This window comes from Ochotona princeps, chromosome 8, assembly GCF_030435755.1.
Source record: "Ochotona princeps isolate mOchPri1 chromosome 8, mOchPri1.hap1, whole genome shotgun sequence".
Classification (NCBI taxonomy): domain Eukaryota; kingdom Metazoa; phylum Chordata; class Mammalia; order Lagomorpha; family Ochotonidae; genus Ochotona; species Ochotona princeps.
Genome location: NC_080839.1, coordinates 11,623,422 through 11,639,182, shown reverse-complemented (window position 1 = coordinate 11,639,182; position 15,761 = coordinate 11,623,422). Strand labels below are relative to the sequence as shown.

At 54.4% G+C, this 15,761-nt stretch overlaps 1 protein-coding gene across 1 annotated transcript in view; it reads right to left on the bottom strand.

The window, feature by feature from the left end:
• Positions 1-15,761, bottom strand: part of FAM178B (family with sequence similarity 178 member B) — a 137,048-nt gene that overhangs the window by 4,960 nt on the left and 116,327 nt on the right. Inside the window, exon 13 of the mRNA XM_058667570.1 lies at positions 10,324-10,449. Coding sequence (XP_058523553.1) covers positions 10,324-10,449 — 126 coding nt within the window. The remainder of the gene's footprint in view (positions 1-10,323; positions 10,450-15,761) is intronic.

The following is a 15,761-nucleotide window of genomic DNA, read 5'->3' as shown; positions in this document are numbered from 1 at the left end:
AAGTTCCCCCTTCAACTCAACCCCAGGGCAGGGTGGGTGGGGTGGGGAGGTTCCCTTCCACGGTTGTCTCACTGTTGGAGGAGGTCAGCGTGGCTTCAGGAGGAAGCCCCTGTGGGTGGTGGGTGCTACAATTTTTCAGGTCTCAGGATCTAGCCTACCCATCCTAGGCAGCCCAGTTCCTTCTACGCAGGACACACGAGTTGAGGCTGATGGGAAATGTGACCCAGGAAACCTAAGTCAACAACGTGGGAAGACCCAGAGTCTGAGGGCGAAGAAAGGGACGTGCCTGAACCCAATGCTGACAAGACAAGGCACGGGGCAGCCTCTGTAGCTGCTGCCAGCTAGGCCTGCAGCTCCTGTTGCCCAGGTCTCCCCAGAGCTGAGGTGGAGGTATAGGAGTAGGCAGTCCTTTTCTGCAGCTCCTTGCAGGCTGTCTCACTCCTGCTCTCCAGCCTCAACAGGGATGAGTGACCGCATGCAGCTCTGCTAGGCTGGGCACCCATGGAGGGGGAGAAAACTAATGTCTCTGGGCTTTGCTCACTCTAGTTTTGACCCCAGCCACCACCAGCTAAGTGTTCTAGCTCCAGTCGGATCCATTCTCAGCACTTTGGTCATAGAGCAGAGAGAGAATGGGTGGGCATTTCCCAGGAACTCCATCTTCCGAAAATTCCCCTCCCGCTATTGCCAAGGGAGCAGGCTGAGGCCTGGGTTATTTACACTGCAGAAGGCAAGAGAAGAGAGGAGAGGCTCTCCCAGGAAGCTAATCGCTCTGGCCAGCACATCCCAGTTCCTCCCACTGCAGGTCATGACCAAGCATCTAACCGTACCCTGGGTAGGTCTTCAAGCCAAGCCCTAGAGGCTGCCAGGCAGGGTGGGAGTGGGGCAGAGTGTGCAGGGAATGGAAGGCCAACCCCTCAGGAGGATTCCTGGGTTGGGGGTCGGGGGAAATCTGAGGCTGTTCCAGGAATATCTGCCAGGGAGAATGAAGACTGACCCACAGGACATGGCTCACCCAGTTGTGTTGCTGGCACCCAGGGGCTCACCATACAGGGGTCCCTGGCTCCTGCTCAGGGAGCCAGCCCTGAATGTCTGCTGATGCCCAAGTCCATTGCCTCAGGCATGAAGACGCAGAGCAGCCTTCACTGCTTTTACCTTGGCAAGTTCACTGGCTCTGGGTGCACCTGCATTCAGCCCTGTCTCCGAGGCCTTCGTGTTCACCCCTGCCTGATGACAGCCTGAGGGGGAGTGTGCCCACCTGCCAGCACTGCAATCTGCAGGTCCCTCTGAGATTTAGCTGCGAGTACAGGTTTGAAAGACCAGGGCATGGCAGTTATGCTGCTTGGGATGCATGCTGGAGTGCCTGGGTTTGAATCCCAGCTGCACTTTCAATTCCATCTGCCTGCTAATGGTGGTGATGGCTCAAAATGCTCAGGTTCTTATCATGTACAGAAAAGACATGGGTTGAATTCCAGGCTCCTGGCTTTGGCCTGGCCCAGAACTGACTGTTGCATGATTTGGGCAGTAAACCAATAGATGGAAGCTCTCTCCTTGTCTGTCTTTGTTTATCTTTTTCTACCTTTAAAATGAGTAAAGATAAACTGAAATGAGATCAGTTCTAGAATCCATATATAGTCTGGGAAAGATGGAAGCTGTGCTGACCTGCCTTGGGCCACTTCTGACACAAGGCTAGCTCTGGGTCAGAGGACTTGTTTTCCTTTTTGATTTGATGTAAGCCTATGGCATCACTTCACAGCATCCTGGCCCAGTGGAGCACAGGGTGCACCTAGGAACCCTCACTTTATAGCAGACGTCGAAGCTGAGACCTGGGGTGGTCCCCGACACACTTCATGACATCATGCCAGGTAAGGGTAGGTCTGGCCACACACAGGTGGCTACTCGCACCAGACAAGCTTGGTATATGTGTGTGAGTGTGTGGGGGGGGAGAGGGCGTCTGGGGTGGGAGAGCTAAAGGAGACTGACACTGAGGCAAGAGCAAACCACTCTATTTTGCAAGCAGAGCCAGGGGCCTCCTAGAGGCACAGCAGGCAGAGAAGCTAGATGGGAGTGGGGGTGGGAGTTCTTGTAAGCCTCAGCCCCCAGGGCACGGCCAGGTACTCCAGCACAGGTTGAACAAACAACAACAATAATTAGCAATGAGTAATCCCCAGGCAAGGCTACTTGCAGGCCTTGGGCCAAGAGGCGCTGTCTTGGGAGGGAGCCAGTGCTTGGCCAGCCAGCGTGAACAGTGTGTGTCCATCAGCATGGGTGAGCAATGGAGGCATTTCCTAGGCACACCTCCCTGCCCCCTTCTGAACTCAGTCCTGGAGTGTGACACCTGCTATCGTCACCAGCGACGCCACTTCTCAGCCCCTGCCAACACACTACATGACCTACTCCCTCACCCACGCAGCTCCCCTTCCAAGGTCACACCCCCTGAGCGTGCGAGCGTGGCTTTGGCAGGCATTGGAAGCAGTGAGCAAGGGCTGCATCCGAAGCCCTGTTCTCAAAGGAAAGCTGACGCTGGCAGTGACTCTGGCCAGAACAGGTCAGCAGCCATAATTCCTGGTGAGAAGGAAATGACAAGGACAGGGAAAGGCGGCGGGTGACATGACGTAACGCTTCTTCCGAGTCCTGGGTCCCTGAAGACACAGGGCCAAGAGGCCAGAGCTCAGACAACACGGGTGGGGCTTGGTAGGCCGGACACTCAGTTCTGACAATGAAAGTGCTTGTTTGGGTGTGTGGAGGAGGGGGGGCGGGTGGAGTCCTAAACAGAGCAGGAATGAGGCCAATTTAGGGTGATGGGAGATAGGCTGGCAGCATCTGGACAGGAACCGGACTTCCGTCTCAGCTGCTAGCCATGGCCCCAGTGTGGGAAGTAGTTTTCAGGGCCCAGCTGGGTACAGAGCAGGCTGTCTCTTCCCAGACTGCTGGAGGCCTGCAGTGTCCCAGCATGCATCCACATCTCACCCCCTGTACTTCTAGCTTCCCAGAGGGTTCAGGGATCTGACAGCCCCGCACAGTGGGATTCCCTTTTAAGTTCTATCCCAGACTAGACCCTGAGTGGTCCTAGTCGCAACCCCCCACTCCATGCTTGGTATGGGGGACAAATAGAGAATGAGGAGGCCCTGGTATAGTGGCTTGGGGTGGGAAAGAGCTAGGGGCTTGGCTTTTTTCTTCCCATGAATCGGCTGCAGGGAGGTAACCCCCGCATGCTTTGCCTATTCTTGTGTCTGTTGTGTGAGGGGCCCAGGGGGCTGGAAGGTTCCCAGCAGCCCACCCTTGCTCTACAGCTTCCTGCTGCTACTGGTGACTGGAGGTGAGAGGCAGGCATGGATGGGCTCTTGCAGTTCCTCCTCCTCCAGCAGGGATTGGCAACCTTGACCCCAAGGGGATATGGATCAGAAAACTGAGTTCTCCCAGAGACCCAGGGAGGGACAGGCTTTGCAGAACCTCCATGTGGACACCTACAATTGTACATGGGTGCTGAAGTGAGCACATGGGGTGGTGTGAGAGTAGCCAGAGTGCTTACACAATGATGGCATCCTTAGAAGCGAAGGCTTCATTCATCCTCTTCAACTTGCTCCCTAAATTGTCTCCAGGAGTGCTGGCACAGCTGAAGCTTGGAAGTGTTGCTTTCCTTACAACCCATAGGAGACCAGAGTATACGGCCAGCGCTCAGGGCCTGTACCATGGCATAGCCCCTACTTGCGGTGCTCACCTCCCTTATGGGCACTGGTTTGAGTCCTGGCTGCTCCATTTCTGATCCAGCTCCCTGCTTATGTGCCTAGGAAGGCAGCAGAGATGGCCAAGGTCTTGAGCCCCTGCACTTTCTTGGGAGACCTGGAAGAAGCTCCAAGCTCCTTCCTGGCTTTTGACCAGCCCAATTCTAGCCACTGCAACCATTTGGGAAGTGAACTAGCAGATGGAAGAGCTCTCTGTCTCTCCTTCCCTCTAATTCTCTCTTTTAAATAAAAGCAAAACCACTATTTGTTTATTAACTAATTAATTTATTTTTTATTTTTCTTAAGATTTAGTTTATTGGAAAGGCAGATGTACAGAGAGGAGGAGAGACACAGAGCAAGATTTTCCATCTGATGATTCACTCCCCAAGTGGCTGCAACGGCTGGTGTTGCGCTGATCTGAAGCCAGGAGCCAGGAACTTCTTTCTAGGTCTCCCATGTGGGCGCAGGGTCCCAAGGCCTTGGGCCGTCCTCGACTGCTTTCCCAGGCCACAAGCAGGGTGTTGGATGGGAAGTGAGGCTGCGGGATTAGAACCAGTGCCCATATGGGATCCCGGGGCGTCAAGGTGAGGACCTTAACCATTATGCTATCGCGCCAGGCCCAATTTATTTATTTTTTAAGGCCAGTGCTCGCGGTTAAGAACAGGAGTCTGTGGAAAGTCACACTTTCTGGGTACCTGGGACCCTCCCCCTTCCTAAGAGTGTCCCAACCTCCCCTCTCCTACACTGAGGTGAAGTGGTTTCACAATGGTGATTGCAGGTATTTCAATGGATGGATATGTGACCCCTGGCTAGCCAATGACTGTATCCCAGACTAACTTTGTGATTGGCTTGGAGATGGGCACATGACCCAAGCTGAACCAAGAAGTGTCGATTCTGGGGCTTTGGATAGGCTCCATGACAGAAGCTCTTTCTTTGCCTATGACTAGGGGGTTGGTTGCTGAGGTCAGCCCAGAATTTCTTACAATCGCGAGGGGAGAGAAAGCCTGAGCCCCACGTGGGAACATAGCCAGGAAGTGGAGGGGACAACCCACTCGCTCAGGCCCTGGACAGGGTGCAGTCTGATAAGCCTATACCAAGAACTTTTCAGGATCTGCATTTCTGTTGCTCCAAAGGCCTGGCAGGGACAGGAGGAGGGGGGAGGGAGGAAGCAGGGGAATGGGTGGAGAGCAGCAGAAAGCAGGCTGGGGTCGGCCTGGCAATTGCTCCTCCAGAAGGAAGACCGTGTGTGAGGGACACTTCTCCAGCCATGCCCAGTCCTCTTGAGGACTGAGAATGTCCCACCCCTTAACCCACTTGGGCCTGCAAGAGAGCAGAGGGAATTAGGTGGGGCTGTGGGCAGGGGAGGTGGGGAAGTACTCTTCACTTGATACTAGCCAAAAGGCAGAGAAGCTGTTAGAGGAAGTTCTCCTCTGTACCTGCTCAGGGTCAGGCATTCCCATGGCAGCCATGGGACTCTAGGGAGACAAACTTCAGCCCGGTCTTCACAGGTGACTCAATTTAGGTGGGCAGAGCCACATGGGCCGTGGTCTGAGTGAGCTGACTTTGATGGGCACAGGCATGGAGGGATTCTGGAAAAGACACTCATTAATTGGATTCAGTGTGCCCAGATCCACAGGGCTAAAGCTGGGTGCCTACGGCAGGGTTCTTCAGTGGCAGTGTTTGAGTAAGCATCTATTTTATCCTCAGGCTGGTGGGAAGACGATCCAGTCAGCTTAAAGACTAAGCTGGGGTCTCCAGGAGAATTGGGCCCAGGTGGAGCCAGGCAACTAACAGGCTCAGATCCAGCCAAGGCTTCAAACCAGCTGCCCCTTCGAACCAAGTCTGACCCTTGGAGCCCAGCTTATGCACTTGCAAAGAAGCTAGCATGCCTGGGCCCCAAACAATGTTGGCCTGGGTCTGGGCTCTGTATGGTCTTGACATGGTCACAGAAACTGGCCAATTTCCAGATCTTCAGAGGTCTCCTTGGTTCACTTAGGGTGGGCTTCCCATAAGCTGGTGCCACCTGTTTTTGAAGGTTATGTCTCAAGATGTAGATGCTCTTCATTCTGGAAAAAGTCAGACACAACCAACCACAGACCAGCCAGGGGAGGGACTCGAGAGTCCTGACCATCTATTTTCCCTTCCTCAAAAACCAGCCTGCTTCCTCCCTTCCAGCCTTCCTAACATTGGCCTTGACTGAGCTCCCCAGCCCTGGGCTATGGGGTGCAGGGGAAAGGGAGAAGGGGGCTGCAGAGGGTAGGGATCACCCTATGGTGCAGGGGGAGGGGTGGGAGCGAAAGAACAGGAATTTGCAGGGCAGAAGGCAGAGACTGGTGGGGAGGGGTCACAGAAGTCTCTGGGGTGACACAGGGCAAGAGACCTGTACTCCAGCCAGACCCAAGGGAACACATATCCCATTGCTGGGTGAGAGTGCCAGTGAGCAAGGCTGGGGGCAAGGCCAGGGGTGCCAGAGGGCACAGCACTTTCCCTGCACCATCCATGCAGGAACACAGGCCTACTTGCTGCCCCCTCCCCCGCCACAACCTCCCATTAAGGCAACTTTTGGCAGAGTCACCAGGCACAGGAACAAATAGTTGCAGTCTGCAATTGCTGCAGCCAGAGCAAAAGTAGTAAAACTTGTTGGCCAACTCTATCAACACCAACAGCATAGCGCGGATACGCAGGAGATATATACCACGTGTTCACACACAAACATGTGGCTGGCCCACACCCCCTCTCCAGATGGCGGGAAGGCAGGGAGGTGGGGAAGCTGCACAGAAGCTGGGAGTGAGCTAGGAGGATTCTACCCCAGCAGCGCTCAAACCCAGGGGCCCACACCCTGAAAACCAACTCTTCACAAAAAGTATGCTTGTGATGGAACAAGCTACCTTGTCATTTTGCAGGGCTCAGTAGTGCAGATCCTTGGGATCCAGGGTGGGGATGTATGTGGCCAAGAAGCTCACTGGTACCCTCTGAGGACCATCATGGAAGCAGAACCCTAAGGAGGTCCCAGGCAGCCCAGCCAATCCCATGGGGTTACTGGGAGGATCCATGTGCCGGGAAGCATAAGAGACGACAGGAACCTCAATTCTGTCCCAGGTCTGGAACTTCCCTGTTTTGTGGTTCTCGGTTTTCTTTCCACACAATGGGAGACAGTGGACCCCTGTACAGTTTGCTGCTCCATCCACACAAGAGCAAATTTCCAGGCTGCGCTAAAGATCCTGTTTCTGTATACTGCCCCAGTCCCAAAGGCGAAAAACAGAAGGCAAAATCCCAGCAAACAGTAGGAGGCCAAAGCAAAAAAAAACAACAGGCCAGAAGTGACAAGCAGGAGCACCATGATGAGCAGCGGCAAGTTTAACGAGACCAAAATGTCCATAATTTCAACTTTAAAGGTGAATGGGCCATAACCCTGACATTGCACAGGACACAAATGGACAAAATCCAGGCCCATAAGGCTTCCGTAAGTCAGCTAAAAGAAAATGAAATGGCCCCCAGGAAACCTCGGGGCCTGGGTTGGAGGGCTGAGTGGGTAACTTTCAGGAGACAGTGGCAAACTGAATCAGGTTACACAATGTTTGGCTGGGGCCAAAAGGCCAGCATAACAAGCTGGAGCCTGGGAAGGTGCTTATCTCTGGCAGAACCACGATCCAGGGACCAAAGGCAAGCCCTGGGACACCAACTCTCAGAGCATCATGCTCTCCGGAGTGAAAACATCCTCTCGCAGCTTCTTTGCCAAACAAGACACCTGCCTCTTGCTGAGCCAGACCAGACCCCAGTGTATTCCTTCTTCTCCATCAAGCTAGCACAGGACCCCCTGTGGCCACTTCAAAACGCTCCCACTATTATCATGGTTTTGTTCCAAGAGCTTCCACAGGAGTTCTTCTGATCCACACATATTTGCCCGTGTTTCATTGAATGACTTGGGCCAAGCTGAGACAAACAGCACAGGAACCCACACCTGTCTGCCCGGCCTCCCCTCCTGCTCCCCCACTGCCTCCCTGCCCCCCACCAGACAGTGTTGTGGCAGAGGCATGCTGCTGCTTTTGTCAGAGTGCTTGGAGGTTAGCTTTCCCAGGCTGCAGCCGCACCAGGGTATAATTACAAACAATGTATGGTGATTGGTTCTCTCATTATTCAGGTAACAACTTCTGAAGTTGAGGGCCTGGGCCATAAACTCTTGTAGCCTAATGACACAAGGACATTAAGAGATGGGGAGGAGGAGGGGCATGCCATACAGAGACTGGTCAGAGGGTGTGCAGAAGGGAGAACAAGAGGATTCCAGAATGGGGGTAGGAGCAAATGGCTAGGAAAGGGTAAAGAAGATAGTTTCAAGAGGGAAAGGAAGGAGGATACTGTTCACACATTAATTTGTTCATTCATTCATTTAGTAGCAAAAGTAGGATGCAATGGTGAGAGAGGCACCGGCTGAGCCCAAAGTACACCTACCTCTCCGGACAAGTCAAAGGAACCACCAGGGAAGTCTCTCCAGCCTCTTCCCACAAGGAGGGTGGAGCCTCCTGGAGGGGAGAGAGGCAGCGGGGAGACAGGGGAGAGAAGCTAGGCAGAAGTGTTTATTTGCAGCACTGGAGGAGGGCTGTGACCCACAGTTTGGGGCAGGAAACCTCCCAGACAGTAGGGAGCAGGGTAGGGGGATGGGAGGCATCAAAACGCAGATAGCTCCCTGCCCCCATGAGCAGTTCCCGAGGTTTGGGAGAACAGCCATTTTCTCCACACTCTGGCCTCAGTTTACCCACTGTACTCCAGGGGATGGGGTGAGATGGGGTGGGGTAGGGTAGTGAAGGCCACAACTTTGAGCTCTGGGGATGAAAGGCTCAGCCACAACCCAGACCACCGCTCCTGTAAAACAGCGCAGGCGACGCCGGGCCACTCTTTTTGGCTGGTGAGTAGGGCGAGCCCCTCTTTGAAGATGAAACGTGCTGGGGCCTAATGAGGAGTCGTCAGGCAGCTCAGGCGGCTAAGAAGGGTGGCAGTGGGGCGGGGGCACCTGCCCCCCCAGCCCCTCCCAGTCCAGGTCGCGGACACAGGGCCCTGCTCCACACTCCTCCTCCTCCCAACCTCCTGCTAGCTTCTGCCTCCTCTGCTCTAGGCTGCGTCACTGGCAGAGGCAGAGGTGAAAGGGGGCTCTAAGGTGGTCTCTGGCTGTGGTTTCCAAGTCAAAGGGGTTCATAGTTGCCCTGTGCCCTTCCTCTACATGAATGAAAAGTATCCTCAGGATCCAGGACACCCTGGCCCACCTGCTCATTCCTCCCTCTTCCCAGGCTGTGGACCAAATATTTTCTGCGTTGAAGAGGTTCAGCACTGCACTGGGGTCTGGTGAGAGCCACATGTGTGCCTGCTGACACTGAGGGCACGGCCTGGAACCAGCCAGACTAGACAGCCTCTCATCCCTCACCCTTCCTTGCCTTTCTTCTTCCTCTGCCCCACCCACCCCCCCCCCCTTCCTGCTCAGACAGACCACCCCCAGGGGTTGGCCCCCGCTGGTCTCCAGCACCAGCTCGTTTCTGGGGAGATCCTTGGTGAAGGAGCAGGGATTGTGGCAGCAGCAGTGCACACTCTCCCAGGAGGAAGCAGCCTGGTGAAGGCCCTGATACGAGGCACAAGGGACTGATGACCTTGCCAACGTGTTCCGGGACAGGAGCGTGCACCCCATGATTATCGCATCTTCCTAATGGCCCATTGATGTTCATTAAGTAATTAATTCATTTATCTGATTTGCACAGTGATGCCCAAAGGTTGGGCTTCTGGGGCGTCAGCATCTACTTTCCGAGTTGAGTTTGTGGAATTACCACCTTCCTCAATTAGGAGATCTCTATCTGTACTCCTCTCCCTGGGTTTCTAGGGTTAGGAGGGAGCCCTAGCTGAGATGTAAGCCCTTTTCCCCAGGGAACCACACTTGGAGTTCCTGCTCTGAGACTCACCCCAAGACCTCCAGACCTTCAGAGTACCTTGTTGTCCCTGATTTCCAACAAAGTGTGGCTCTCAAGAAAGCTGGCGAGGTCTGGAAACTCAATTAGGAAGAACTGGGGCAAGGCCAAGAACTCAGTCTGGGGAACAATCACACCGAAAGTCAACAGGGCCCTAGGGCCCAGCTGTGTTCTATAAAACTGGACAGGCGCCTCGTGCATCTAGACACTCCCTGCACTTCTCCTTGACCATTGCTCCCCCTTCCCCCCAACACACATTCTCTCCAGCAGCTCAGCTCCAGTATCCCCGGTTGTGCTGTGCTGGAAGACTGAAAGCCCCGTGGCTAACAAAGCCATGCCAGGATACAGAAGGTGCACACACAGAGCCAGGTAGAGGCTTGACTTACACATCTTTGCACAGGGCATCCCGTGCGCCTGTGTGTGAGCAGCATGGTCAAGGGCACTAATTACAGGTCTTGGAGATATGATGAGCACCTCCCTTCCATGGAGGGAGGCGGCCATTGTGTCTCTGTCCTGGCGTGGCCCCAGGGCTCTGGGAGGACTGGCAGCCATTGGCCCTGCAGGCTGTACAAGACTGACAGCCCTGCCTCTTGCCCACCCCACACCCCTGTCTTGCAGTGGCAGTGCCAGGCAGGCAGGTGCTGGGTGCTCACCTTGTGGTCTAGCTCAGCATTGGTCTTTGGCTGTTGCTCCTGGCAGGGTGGCAAGGGCTCCGAGCCCAGGTGCTGCCTGAGGGATGATGGCCTCATGAAGCCCAGGAGCCGGCTGAGTAAGGACAGCTGGGGAGGAGAAGGGAGGTTGTCACTCATTGAAGGCAGCAAAGCCAGCACTCAGGATTGCAGCAAGGACACCCCGGCTGGTGGGAGTAGGTCAGAACACTGGCTCTGGAGACCTGGGCATGCGTGCCACTTAGAAACAGCTTGAGACTGAGAGTTTCCCACCCGTGGGAAACATGGCCCACCCGTATGTAACACAGTGCCTGGCAAGCCGTGGGCCCTCTACAGGGTGGGTAAGACATGCATCCACTTCCCTGAGGACACAAGAGCAGCAGAGCCACCTCCTCTGACACCAGCCAAGTCCCTGCCCACCCCGAGCAGCAGCTGCTTTCTCGCAGGCCCACTCTCCACACAGTCCCTCTCTGTTTCTTTGAATCTGTCATCGTGGGCATTGTTGTCAATATCCACGGAGGTGGGAGGCTGTGCCCTGGGCCCCACCTGTCCATTATGTGACACCTGCCCTCATCATTCTTCTGCTTTGCCTGTTTCATGGCTTCTCTCCCTTTCACCCCCACCCTGGCCCTTTCCTTTCAGAGAAAAGGGGAAAAAAATTAAAAAAGCAAGTCCAAACATTGTATCCTTTTCCCCATAAAGAGCTTCTAACAAAAAAGGGTAAAGATTTTTCCCTAACATAAACATGACTTTCTTGCCCAACAAAAATTAGTAAACATTCCTTAATATCATCCAACACCTGTGTTCAGTTTTCTCTGATGTCCCAAATCATGTCCTTTTACGGCTGGGCTGTTCAGACAGGAATTCCCCATGAGGTCCACACACTGCATTTTGTGGATGTGTCACTACATCTGTTGGCAGGCCACTCTTGCTCCCCATCTAGTTTTTAAAGAAACTGATCCCTAACCCTGTTCTTGAACAGACGCTCCGGGACTCTGGAGAGGAGGCAGAAACTGCCTGGATTCAGTGTCTGCAGCCAGCCCCTCCTATATACCTGGCCAGAGCAGGGCCCCTCTAGAGGAGGGGAACCCAGCCAGCTGCCCTGCAGCATGGCTAAGTTGCAAACAGGCATGGACCTTGTCCCTGAGCCCTAGGAGGCCACAGGCAACCTTGTGGGGGGCAAAGGATGATATCAGAAGTATCCTCTCCTTAGATCTTCCAGGTGCAGGGTGGCTAACAGCCAGGGGGCAGAGCCCCCTCCTGCAAGCCCAGCTCCCTGCTTGAGCTTAGCCCCGGAGGCACACCTGGCTTCCTCCTATGATTCAGGCAGACACCTGCTCAGCACTACAGCCAGCCTCAGGCTGAGATAGCCTGAAGAGCAGCTGGACTGGGGCCTGGGAGTCAGGTGGGACTTGGCTCTTGAAAGGAGGCCAGGGCTTCTGGGCTTCATGTCTGATCCCTTTAGAAGGGGAGAGGCAGGGGAAGGAGGGGGAAGGTTCTGTTCCAGGAAAGGCACCATCTGGGGCTTCGGCCAGACCCAGAGCTGTGCACCGCCTTCCTTGCTCAAGCTTCTCTGAGTCTGGGATTAGTTTCCAAAACAGCCCTGCCGGCTGGCTTGCTCGCTTGGAGCGCACAGCTGTGCAAGCACAGGGGCCCAGCCCTGCAGCCCACGCCTCCAGAGCCGCCCTCCAGGGCCAGCCTCACCCTGGGCCAGGACCTTCCCGGCCGCGGGAGCCCTGGGTGGGGCTGAGCAGGGGAAGCATACAAGCAAGTCACTTGCTTGCTGTCTCCTGTGTTTTTCCCCTGCGTGCAAACAGCTTCGCTGTGCTCAGCAAGCTGCCACCCCTGTGATCTGATTGCTAATTTTCTTTTGTTTCCAGCTCAGATCGCTCGAGGCTCCAGACGGCTTCTCTCTTACAGGCGAGCCCCCCCCTTCAACCCTCACTTCCAGATCAAGGCCTTGTTTGGTCCCTGTGAGTTCCAAGCGGGGCTTGGGGGAGGGAACCAGCATCTTCATCTCCCCCACCCCAAACCCTCACCGGGAAGCCGGCTTTAAAAACACTGGGCACATTAGGGCAGACACCTAGGGCCAAGAGGTGAATGGTCATCCAAGACAGGCCTGCACCAGTATTGTCAGTCGCTCCACAGGAGGAAGCAGGTGCTGACTCTAAGGAGGCAACTGTCCACACGGCCTGTTACTCCTGCTGTGACTCCTATTCCCACAGGGATGGATAGTGGCCAAGATCTCAAGTGTCTGGGAGGCCATGGGTGGTCCTGGTGACTTCCTGCTCCCAGTCTGTGCCCAGGACCCTGCAAAACTGCCCCTTCCTCTCATGCTCCAGCTCACCTTTTCAGTGAGGCCCACTGGAGCACCACATCTAAATCAGAGCCCACATCAACTAAATGGCTAATTCTTTTTTTTTTTTTTTAAAGATTTATTTTATTTTCATTACAAAGTCAGACACACCGAGAGGAGGAGAGACAGAGAGGAAGTGGAGCCGCCGGGATTAGAACCAGCGGCCATATGGGATCAAGGCGAGGACCTTAGCCACTAGGCCACGCTGTCGAGCCCTAAATGGCTAATTCTTTATGCCATACTCTCTCTCTCCAAACACACCCCCACCCCCAATATTTACCAACCTTCTAGCAGCTTCTGTAACTTACTTGTTTATTATGATCTCTTCTCCCTCCCTTGTTGGAATGTAAGCTACCTGAGGACAGTTTTGTTCATGGTCATGTCTCCAGAGCCTCACACCGTGCCTGGAACATGGCTGATGTTTTCTATGCATTTGTTGAATGAATGAGTGTGTGCATAGCAAGGCAAGAGGGCAACTGCCTTTTTCTCAGTAGATGCAAATCTATCCCCTTTGGTTTTGGCTGCTTGAAGTCCCCATTTTTCAAACTCTAATCTGAGGCCATAGCTTGACAGCACAGGTGCATTGCACTGCACGAGATGTCCTGGGATAAGAACCCGACATGCGTCCTCTACCCACCCCTGCTCCACTCAGTGGGGGGAGCCCCGGCCTGGCAGGTGCACAGACCCTGAAGCAGTCCTAGTCTCCTCCTTCTCACGTGCCACATCCAGCTGGCTGTGAGCACATCTAGAATCTGACCATGTCTCGCCACCTGCTGCTATCTCCCCAAGCCAAACCGCAGTCACCTCTCAACAGGAATACTGCAATCACTGTCTCCTCCCTCCTGCTCCCAGCAGTCTGTTCTCAACACAGCAGCCTGAATAATCTTTAAAAAGCTCCCCAGTCAGAGGCTGGTTCTCTACTCAACAGGAAAGTCAAAACTCTCATCATGTCTTTGAAGCCTGGGCTGACTGTTTTCTAACCCATATTACCTCAGTAACTGCTATTCCATCTTGGGCCTCTGCTCGACTTCTGCTGCCTCTGTTGTCTTCCCTCCAATCCAGAGATCTATGCCCGCCCCAGGCATTAGCACTGGCTATCCTCTCTGCCTAGCATGCTCTTCCCAAGAAAACTACTAAACTGCCAGACTTCTTAGGACATGCAAATGCTACTTTCTCTGTTCATCTTTTAAAGCAGGGGCCTCCAAACACCTCCTCTTGCCTTCACTGGGCTTTGCCATTCTATGTAGCACTGATTAGCAACTGGTACCACATATCCTTCCAGGAGCTTGAGTCTATTTCCCCCTGGCCTGGGAGCTTCATGAGGAAGGGACTGAGGGGGTGGTATAGTTCATTAAGTTCATGGAAAATGTACATTATGGAGAAAACCTGTATGGATTTCAAACATATATATTTTTTGGCACCAAATTAAACTTATCCCCCCATATCTTCAACCCAGAGCAGCACACTGGGGACAGCTGGGCACCTTCTGTATGAAGTAACAGGCATGGTCCATGCTGCTAAGAGCCAAGGATGGGGCTGAACTGGCTGAGGGGCAGGACTCTAATCTTTGCTCTGCTGACTCCTGCCATGTGACCCCAAAAAGGTTTCATGCCTCAAGTTTCCCCACCTATAAACAATATAAACAGCAGCAAGTATCTTTACTGTCCAGGGCTGCTGTGAGGGCTAAGTTTGTGGTTGTCTCCCAGGACACAGCAAGGGCTGTGGGAGGGGGAGCTGCTGCAGGCTCCAGGGCAGAGGCTGTGAGGACAAAGTGGCTGTTCCAAGGTAAGCTTCAGGAAGATTTATCTGATAGGTCCAATTGAAAAGGGGTGTGCCTGCAGCCTGGTGACCTGGGAGGAGGCTGGAGTAGCCCCCCCACTTGCAGTGGGGATGGAGAAACTCTAAGGAAGGTGGTAGGCAGGACCCTGCTGGTGCATCCCATCTCTCCAGCTACCACGAATCTCTGGCTCCCTCTCTTCTCCACAGAACATGCATGGACTTATCCCATAAGTCCTGGCTCTGGGGAAGGTGCCTCAGTATCCTGGGGCACAGTTAGTCAGAGCGGCCACAGTCGGCTGGCTCACCCATCTCTTCTGAGGAAGTCTGGGTGCTGTCTGCCCAGTGCCTGCCAGTGCCTGGGGCCAGGGCTGTTTAGCTAGTGTCTGCTGTGCAGGCATGCGGGTGCATGGTGGGCACTGGCGGGTGGGCTGTCTGCTGTGGTAGAACAGCCCTGGAGCAATGAAGTACAAAGTTGGACTACAGCTGGCTTGGTTCCTGGCAGGTCGCAAAGTGCCTAGCCCTTGGGAGCCACGGAGACCCTCTGGGGTAAGCTCCACGTGCGGTAATCCCATGTCACTTTCCTCTTTCCTCCAATCACCCTTCTGGGCTCCAGTCTTCCTCCTCAATCTCCCCTGGAGCTCCATGGGAACTCACACTCTCCTTGCTCTCCCTGCACAGGCTCTGGTCAATGCAACACAAACCAAAGCAAACCACTAAGGCCCCCAACTGGCCCTGCCATTGAGCAAATCTCTGCCTTTCCAGGCTCTGCCCAGGCAGTTCTTGGCCAAGCAGTCCCTATCCCACCTCCCCACCTCCCTCTGGCTTCTGCTCTGCTCTCTGCTGGGCTCACTGACCTCCTCTGGACAATGCCATTGCCTTTCTAAATAGCTGTCTTTTGCAGCCCTCTGCCTCTGGCTTCATCTTTGCTGACCATGCCTTTTATAAGACTGTTGGGTCTCTCTGACCATCCCCCCACCCATTCACAGAGGGGGAACCTGTGAAGCGACCCCAGTGCCGGTCACCTCTTCACTCAGGCCACACCCTCCACGAAGGCATTGGCCTGCATGTGGATACTACAACTTCATGTGTTCATCCCTCCAGGGTGTGCCTGGCCCAGTGCTAAGTGGTGAGGGGCAGCTGGAGAGCGGGAACCAAATAAAAGTGATCAGCAGCTGGATGCCTAGAAAATTTAAGACGGGGTGGCAGATGGAGTTGGGGCACTTTGAGTTGAGAGGCCAGAAGGCCTCTTTGAGGAGGTCATTTTAGCTGGAGAGAGAGGGACAAGAGG